This window comes from Vombatus ursinus, unplaced genomic scaffold (assembly GCF_900497805.2).
Source record: "Vombatus ursinus unplaced genomic scaffold, bare-nosed wombat genome assembly UNPS02012242.1, whole genome shotgun sequence".
Taxonomy (NCBI): Eukaryota; Metazoa; Chordata; class Mammalia; order Diprotodontia; family Vombatidae; genus Vombatus; species Vombatus ursinus.
The window spans coordinates 1-10086 of NW_020952020.1; the positions used below are offsets into that span (position 1 = coordinate 1).

Here is a 10086-nt window from a genome sequence, read left to right on the forward strand (position 1 = left end):
ATCACATCATTCTGGTCTGGCAGGCATGTCCATTGATGAAGATAATTGTGGTAATCTACATCACTGACCAGGGTCTGGCTGTTTTTAGAATGTAATATAGAAAGCATATCCACTGGGCTTTTGAATTTGGTCTTCCACGTGCCCCAGTCCAACCGGTACTCTCTTTCGTTCTGAATCTTGCCTGCTATCAAGGCCCAGCGGATCTTGTTATCATCTCTGGCAGTAGGGGTTCCCACATAGTGGCCCTTCTGCTTTTCATGGTCCAGTTTGTATTTATACTGTAGAAGAAAATGATGGAGCACAATTTGAATCACAAAAAACCCTTCTCACATACTCATAGGACTTGTCTAAATGAAAAAAAAAGAGAGAATCCCCCAAAATTCAATCTTACATCACTGGCAATCTCTCTGGAGGCCTTGGCAGACTGGATTGGAATGGCATCTAGCCTCACATCACAGCTCATCTTCATTTCATCCCAGCCTTCTTTGTAAAGTTTCTTAAGAGAAGGAAATACATGGCATTAGTATGCATCATATTTGAAAATAGCTCAAAAATATTAGTTAGGATAATGGTATCATATTAGGGACATGAGATTGTGGCACATGATTAAAACTCTGACAAAAAGTTTGATACCAGGCAAAGTGTGTCCCCAAGAAAGGAAAACGAAAGAACTATTTAAAGTAGCATTTATCGACGGACTGAAAGAACATTGTATTTTATGGGGGTGGGAAAGTTGTAGCAAAGTAACAATATATAAAATATCTTTATATTTTATAAGCTATCAAATGGAGAGGGGCTATGAAGTTCTGAAGTACTCAACTTCTCCCTAAATTCAGTACATTTGAGTAAAAACCTAAACCAAGCTAATCAAAAAGAATCCCTACATCTCTGATTCATAGCCTCTAATGCTTCTTAAATTATATCACAATATTGGTGATATAGTTTTGTTCACCTACACTTGAGTTCTAGGGACCAGTCCAAAGAAAGCATCTTGATTTGTCCTAAATTTGTTCTTGATCTGTCCATTGTATGGTCAACAGCAATAGACAACTTAGTCAGCTATTTCCTGCACTCGGTTAACTTTATATTGCAATATACTAGCAACTTACAATACTTATATGTTCAATACCAAACCCTCTTACTAAAGGTATCAATGGAGTCATTACTAGGGGTTGTTTGGTTTTCTGTAAATATAATACTGAACATTCTCTCAATCTAATTGCTTGGAAGGAATGAAAGGTTACCTTGGATTTACAGAACTCTTTAGGATAGTCCTGAGCTCTAACTTCTTCCATCCCATATATACTGATGAAATGTCACTGGAAAACTTTAGCTTCATAAGAGCATTTGTATGTGAAGATTGCAAATATTATTTGGTGTGGAATTATTGACTGGCAAACACTGTCATTTAGTTGTATAGCAAAACAAAGTGCCTGTATCTCAAGGACTCATTGTTTCTCTCAAAAAGATATAAACATTCAAATTATTGTAAACAATAGTATTCTTCTATTGAGTCAATGCACATTCTTTACAATATATCACATGAGCACAGGAAATCCCTGCGGGAAATGAAGGTTGTATCTCTCTCCATCCACTTTATCCTTATTCGTTTTTCCCTTATCCCCACTGTTATAGCTGGCAAAGTGGCATGCCAAACAACTCAGTAAGGAGAGCCAGGAATATGCTGTTTATTTTCTGACTTCCACTTAAAGCCTGTGTTCCATTTTCAGCCAATGTTCTCACCATTGACTCTGGGAATTTTGTAGCCAGGTGTCCCTAAATGACTTCTTGAAGCAATATAACAAGTAGTCATTTTTCAAACATGACAAAATCACTAATGTACTTACATTGCTCACGTTAAGAGCATTTGCTCTGGCCAGATTAATTTCTGGGGTATCTGGCATGATATGGATGGAGGTTTTGTCTTTGTCCCAAACTTCTCTGTACTTGGGCTGTGAGAGAAGGAAGAAACAACAAATGAAAATCACTTCGTAAATGGATAGTATTGCCTATTATACAACTTCTGCCTTTTTTTAAATCAAAAATCCTAACCAAGAGCATACACAGCACAAATATTTTTGCAACAGACACAAATAAATGGCCTATACTTAACATGAAATCTGAATTATCATTCTGAATTGTAGTTCATAGACCTAGATAACTAATAGCATGTCACATTGCCAACACTAATGATTGTTGATTTTTTTTGTAGGCATTATATGACAATGGGAATAAATTACTTGGCCAAATATTTCTTATACTTAGCTAACTTTATGATATGATAAAGCAGCAACTTACAATACTGATGTTTTCAGCATTTGCCTTAGCAAGGACAACTTCAGGAGTGTCAACAATGCTCGTATACTTAAGGTCTTTCACAGGTGTCCGGTAGACACTGTCGCACAAAATCTCCTGGGCATTCTTAACTCTCAATATCTCAGGAGAACCTTCTGGCATCCAGCCAATACCACGCAACCACTCCAAGTCAGCCTTATAGATGGCCTGAGACAAAACAGAAAGGAACAAATTGTCTCCTCGTTTTATTCCAACACCTAAGCAAGGGAAATACCCCTTTAATAAAAGATATATAATTCAAAATACATCCATGGTAAAAGTGCTCTTTGTTATGAGCAATAATTCTTTTGTAGGAGTCTGATTTAGGATGCTTAGGAGCTTTCGTTTCTTTAGAAATAGAAATGGTCTCAAGCTTTGTTGGAAAGCCTTTTGATGTGTTTACATAACCACCATCTAAATGGGATGGATTTTTAGAATAGTGTTGATTGACTATGACTACAGAGAACGGCAACCATTTGAAGAGTCTTTCCCCAGTACCATCACTCTTGGTTATACCAGAGTTAACAAAAGGTTTAGGCTACCAGCAGAGTATTGGAAATTGGTCCCTTATATCAATACCTTTTTAAACACACAGAAACACAAACACACACAGAGTATTTCTTAGTTGTTAGTATTCTCCCACTTCAAATTACTTTGTATCTGCTTATGCGTACACATGTTCTATACCTCAGTAGAATATAAGCTACTCAAGGGCAGGAAATATTTCATTTTTTTTGCCTTGATAACCTCAGTGGCTAATAAAATTAATACATAATAAATAAATAGAGAATAAATGCTGCATTGAAAATGGATGTGTAATTTCTTCATGAACAATGTGGTTTCCTAGATGATGATGATCAAGCAATATCAGATGATATCAGATTGGAGATTGGTTTTAAAAAGTCCATCATTTTGTATTTGCTAATAGTAGTTAATGTGCCATGGTACAAATGAAATAAGGCAACAGTGAAAGCAACATTATGCCTTAGAAAGGAAGTATGTTATTTTTTCCTTGTTGGAATATTTTTGGGTCCTATAGGTTAAGAAGGCCCATCCTCTAAGAAGACAGTCTTCTCAAGAATCCAGATCATATCTTTTTTTTTTTTTTTGGTTCTTCAGGTTCATGACTGACAGGCATTCAGTAATGATCCAGTCAGAACCATGCATCACAGAATCATAAAATTTTAGAATTGGAAAGGAACTCAATGACTATGTAGCCTAACATTTGCATGAAAAAGAATCACCACTATAAAAAAACCTCAAAGCAGCCTTCCAGCTTTTACCTGAAGGCCCAACTCATATGGTATTGGGAAGAAAGCATTGTCTAACCCTTAAGTTATTATAATAAATGTGAGTAATTATTGTGCTATTCAATTTTGAAGTTCCTCAAGAAAAGGGATTGATTTTTCACTGGGTGCTGATAAGAGAGAACCCATTCTTTCCTGGGGCAGCTCCTTCTACTCTTAGATATCTCTAATTGTTTGGAAGTTTTTCCTGACATTAATCCTAAATTTACCTTGTTGTAACTTCCACCCATTACTCTTGGTGCTACATCCTGGGGCCAAATAGAACAAATCTAATCCATTACCTGGAAATCTTTCTCGAGTGTTAGTTATACAGAAGTTTAAGAGAGTTAACTTTAGAACAAATAAAAAGAAATATTAACATACACAATGAATGCTAAATTTATGGAAATCATTATTCCCAAGAGATGGCACATGATAAAATATAAGTAGATTTGTAAAAGATTAAGAGGAAATTATATATATACTTAATTTTATTTGTCTTCTTAATCTGTTATTTTATTTCTGTATCTGATATTTCCTTCTAAGTAACATATTCTAAGAAGACCAAAAATTGTACACTTGGGAAGCTCCATAAGCAAGTCCATAAATGACACATTTAAAATACGAGAATGGTCAGGCTATAATGAAATTATCATGCCATATTCATCCATGATACCAATTTCATGAATAAATGGAAATAGAAAGGTGAAATTTCACTAGTAAATGAATTTATTTAATTAAATTGAATTAGTGATGGAATGACCTGAGTCTACTGTTGCCCTTGATCTCCATCACTGAATAGGTCAAAAGCAGGAGATAATTTTGGGTTAAGAAAAACAATTAATCCAATTGGTAAAAGACTGAGAAGCCCAAAGTGAAATTCTTTTATTGACTGAGTTTTCTTGGATTATTATAGCATTCCCCAAACTATTGGGAAAGTTTTAAAAATTAAAAGTTTCATTGGGCCTAAATTAAATCTGGATCTCTAGGGAGATCCATGTACTTACATCACTTTGCAGGTCATAAGCCTTCCTGGCTTGGATCACATCATTCTGATCAGGAAAGCATGACCAGTGGTGGAGGTATTGACGGTAGTCCACATCACTCACTAATGCCTGGCCCTCTTTGGCAGCATTGATGGACACCATGTTCACTGGTATAGAGATCTTGGCCTTATTGTCATTGTAGGCCTTCTTATACAATCTGTCATTCTGCATTTTCAACACTTGAGCAGCCCAAGAAAGCTTAGGGTCTTCCTTTGCAGTGCGACATCCAATGTAATGGCCTTTTGTTTTCTCATAAGCAGATTTGTAGAGATACTAGTGGGCACAAAGAGAAAAAAAAAGAAGTTATTTTTCTAAAATTCTCATTGCTTCTAGGAAGGCTTTCCAGGTTAACCCCATTGTACTTTACTCAATCCCTTTCTTGGCACCTACTTGTCAATTTTACACTCTATCCTTCAGCATTATGCTACTTTGTCATTTCTCTCACATCATTCTACGTATGTCAGACAGAATTGTGGAATTTGAAGGCTGGAAGGGCCCTTAGTAGACATACAGTCCAACTCAAACACAAAAAGTATTCCCACTGTAATATATTCACAAAATGGTCATCCAGTCTTTTCTTAACGATTTCCAAGGAGGGGGAACCCACCACCTCTAGAAGTAGCCCATTGCACTTTTGGACAGCTTTAATTGTTAGAAACTCTTTACTGATCTCAAGCTGAATCTTCCTTAAAATATTTCAATACAGCTATTATTTCCCTCCAAGTCTTCTTTTCTCCAGGTTAAACATGCCCATTTCCTTCAACTGATTCTCCGTGTGTATGTTTTTCTTTCCATCACTGGATAGAGGCCATAGTGTAATGAGTTCATGTCAGATGGGCCATAAAGGAAATTCTTTTTCAAGCACAGGTTGGACTAGATGGCCACTAAGGTCCCTTCCATGATTCTTTCTCAGCGCCAACACTTTCTCCTTGGGTGACTACAAACAAGTTACTTAGCCGTTCTAAAACTCAGCTCCTCCATCTATAAAATGAAGTTAACAATTATTGCACCTTCTAACTCACATGGGTGTTCGAAAGAGATCTGTAACCCTTAAACTACTATAATTAATGTGAATGATTGCTGTATTGCTCCAGGAATTCCTCAAGAAAAAGAAGTGATTTTTTCTCTGGGCTCTAATTCCGGTCTCCCCTCCTCATACCATGGTCTTTAATGTAGTGCTCTATATCCAGTAAGTATTCAATAAATACTTATGAATTAGTTGACATTGAGAAGATATTTGAAAAATAAATGACTATACTTAAGCATGATAACAAATGGAAGTTTGGCTACAACTTTCCTTATCTAGGAAAAAGTCCAAAATTTTATTGATGAATTTAAATACGGGTCAATTTAAACTTGTACTAACGTCCTACTTGATGCCTTTGAAATTGGCAATTAAATAAAACATAGGCAGACTTTCCACTATCATTAGAACATTATGTTCAAGTCACAAATTCAGCAAACATTCAAGTAATTTAATTTAAGGACCCTGGATAAGGATGGGCAAGGCCCTATTCAAAAATGAAAAGGAAAAGGGCAGAGTTTTTACCTCACTAGCAATGTCTCTTGAAGCCTTAGCATGCTTAATTCCAATGGCATCTGCTCGTAAGTCATAAGCTTTCATCTTGACATCTTCCCAAGCTTGTTGATATTGTTTCTGAAAAGAGAAATTCCACAATCCACAATCAATTTCCAGAAAGCATTCATAGCCAATGTTTACAAAGACATACTCAAGGAAACATGTTGCAAACTAATTTTGCTCGAAGATTTATTAGTGGCCTTGTTTCAGTTAGAGCTTTAGATATACCAAGTTTATAATGACATAAAATAAAAGTCTCCCACTAAAAGGGGGCTACATTATTTTATTTTTTTATATCTTAACAAATACAAAAAATGAAGATTTTTTCATGTACAAAGTATAACAAGAGATTATATGTAGTTGCTAATTACTATTACATATAGTGTGCTTTTAAAAAATTAAGTTTATTGCTATCTTGTGTTTTAACATTTTCTAAATTTTCTCCTACATCCCTTGCCTCTATCATCCCAAAGAGCCATTCTTATAAAAAAGAAAGCTTGCTTTAAAAATGTGATAAATTCATCATGTTACTTTCTTTTTTTTAATATTTTATTTATTTTTTTGGTGAGGCAATTGGGGTTAAGTGACTTGTCCAGAGTCACACAGCTAGTGAGTGTTATGTGTCTGAGGCTGGATTTGAACTCAGGTCCTCCTGACTCCAAGGCCAGTACTCTACCCACTGCACCACCTAGGTGCCCCAACATGTTACTTTCAAAGCTGCCCTGTTGCCTGTTTCCTCTTGAATTTCTTCCTGTTCTGTCTGGTGTATTAAACAAATGTTTCATTGACAAAAGGAGGTTCCCTTTAAGAATGGAAATTTAAGGAAGCCTAAATTAAGTGTGAAAAAAGTAAAAAAAAAAAACGAACATGAAACCACAAACTTTTTGTTCTCTCTATTGAAATGTGTGTTTATTGATAATTCTGAAATTCATAATAAAATGCAGCATAATAAAATGCAGCATTCACCCATCAATTGGGGAATGACTGAACAAGTTGTGGTATATGAATATAATGGAATACTACTATGTTATAAGAAATGATGAGCAGGCAGACCTCAGAAAAACCTTGAAAGATGTATATGAACTGATGCTGAATGAAGTGAGCAGAACCAGGAGAACATTGTACACAGTAATAGCCACATTGTGTGATGATTAACTTTGATAGACCTATCTCTTCTTAACAATGCAAGGATCTAAGACAACTCCAAAAGACTCATGATAGAAAATGCTGTCCACATCCAGAAAAAGAACTATGGAGTCTGAATGCAGATTGAAGCATACTATTTGCTGTCTCTCTTTTTTTTTGTTGTTTCTGCTTTCTCGTGGTTTCTCCCATTCTTTACAATATGTCTAATGTGAAAATAGGTTTAATATAAATGTATATATTGAGCCTATATCAATTTACACGCCATTGTTGATGGGGGGAGTGGAGAGATGGGGAGAAAATTTGGAACTCAAAATCTTATGGAAGTAAATGTTGAAAACTAAAAATAAATAAATAAATTTATTTTTAAAAAAATGCAGCATTGAGTCTTCAGAGAAAATGATGACAGCCCATTAAAAGACTAACTTCTCTGAAGCCCTTCCATTTGCTTCTCTGCATTTTATTCTCCAAGGCCCCTGTCTTATAGCACCTGCTTAGCCTTAAAAGGTAGGGATAGAAAGAACAGTAGTGAAAGTATCAAGTGTCACATCCTACTGTGTATTTTTAGGTAGAAAAAAGACATCACAGTAGCAGACATGGCCCACACATACATTGCTGTAGGGAAAAGATGGCTTTCATTTTAGTATCTTACATTGCTGATCTGCATGGCATTGATCTTGGACTGTAGCATCTCAGGCGTGTCAACAGGGATGTTCACATTTGCTTTTTCCTTATCCCAAGCATCTCGATATAACGGCTGGCAACATGTAAACCAAAGGAATGTCATTACACATATGTTCTGTAACATCACAAAGGAACCTAGAGGTATAACTAAAAATTTATCTGTGGGTATGTCCATAATGATCTTGATAATTCTGTCATCTTATTGATAAATATGATGCTCTTTCCTAGGTGGCTTTTTTGGTAAAAACCCAAGCTTTGCAGTACTAACAAGTTCTGTGAGGAAAAAATAATTCATAGACACATCACTTTAGGGCTGGAAGGGACCTTCCAGGTCATATAATTTCAACTCATTTTATAGATATGAGGAAACTGAAGTGCAAGGAAGCTAAATGATTTGCCCTGGGTCCCGCAGGATGTGAGTGGTTGTGTTGTATTTGAACTCAGATCCTCTGCTTTGAAAACTAGCATTCTTCCCATTGTACCACACATGACCCATCAACGTTGTTATGCAGAAAATATGAGCCTGGGTGTATTAGCACATTCAGCCCATACCCGACTTACATGCCTGGGCACATCAGAAAACCAAGAATGGTCACATTGTTATTCTGAAATTCTCCTTTGACTCTTGATATCTTATGATATCTTATCTATGAAGAGATACAAATGTATAACTGCCATTTCTATGAGTCATTGCCTGACCCAAACTATTTATTAGAGCCTACAATATGTTCAACTAAGTCTGAAAATGTCCACTGTACTCACATTTACCAAATCTGTAAATGTCAACAAGCTTTAGTTTGTTAATAAATTCATTTAAAAGTGGAGTTTATAGATTAATTTAGAATAATGGATATCCAAATTTATGTATAATTCTGCAAATTACTATCGATTATGCAAGTGTTTCAAAAAGCCTGTTTAATTCAACTGAAAGAATTGGCATTACAGAAAGTATTTAGAGATTTCTTTGCAATGGATTGCCTTTGAAGGTTGCAGGTGATGGCAATCTGATCCAATAGGCCTTGCGTTTAACCACTCTAATTCTCTGCCACTCTCACCTTGCTGATTTGCAGAGCATTGGTCTTTGCCAGGACAATTTCAGGGGTGTCGACAATGCTTGTGAATTTGAGAGCTTCAGGTCTTGTACGGTACAGTCTTTCATTCACTAGCCCTTGGGCATTCTTTACTCTATTCACTTCCACAGAATCTTGCGGCAACCATCCAATACCCTTCAACCATTCCAGGTCTGATTTGTATATGTTCTAAAGTAAACAGATGAAATACATACAAAGAAGAGTTAAATCTGAATGTGAGACCTTCATGCCTCTGAACTACAAGCAATTTGTTATTAAACTGATTGTGTTTTATCTCCTCCACAAGAATCAAAGCATCGTTTGGTTTGCAGTCAACATTACATTTTATATGCCAATATTTGTTATACCCCTAAGAAAAGCTACTAGGACATTCACAAGGCTGACAGGACTTAAAAGTAGTACTTATTGATGAGACAGTAATTATAAATTATGCTTTAAAAAATTTGTATGGGCTTTGTTACTGATCATTAGACATTTGTCTTTGGAATGGAAAATTTGAGATAAGACTATTTGATTTCCTACAAAATTAGATATATTTGGTTTCTTTTTAAAGTTAGATTTTCTAACATCTACAATTAATTTTGAAAATTGAATTCAGGAGGTTTTTAGCTCTGACTCCCCCAAAGTGAGAGATCTGCTTTTCATTCTACATAACTTCATAGACAATCCAGATATAGGGTGAGAAAAATGGCTTGAGGGAAACTGAATGATATCTAATTACTGCAGAGCCAGGACAGCAAGTATTCACAAATATAATCTGTGAGTTCCTAAAGTCATATTAGGCTTATTAAGGGATTAATATTAATCTTCTCATTTGGAAACACTAACTTTACAAACATTGCTTGAGAATAAAATGATTCTATACATACATCACTCTGAAGTTCATAGGCTTTCTTAGCCTGGATCACATCATTCTGGTCTGG

The 10086-nt window shown here is 35.6% G+C and overlaps 1 protein-coding gene across 1 annotated transcript; it reads right to left on the reverse strand.

The window, feature by feature from the left end:
• Positions 1–159: 159 nt before the first annotated feature.
• LOC114039738 (nebulin-like) lies at positions 160–9182 on the reverse strand (the record flags this gene model as incomplete). The annotated part of the gene is made up of 8 exons (XM_027857586.1): positions 9128–9182; positions 8041–8145; positions 6216–6323; positions 4628–4939; positions 2299–2502; positions 1848–1952; positions 392–496; positions 160–278 (listed from the first exon to the last, which is right to left on the reverse strand). Coding segments are annotated over exons 2-8 (992 nt in total), but the record flags the coding sequence as incomplete, so codon positions are not given.
• Between the last annotated feature and the right edge of the window lie 904 nt (positions 9183–10086).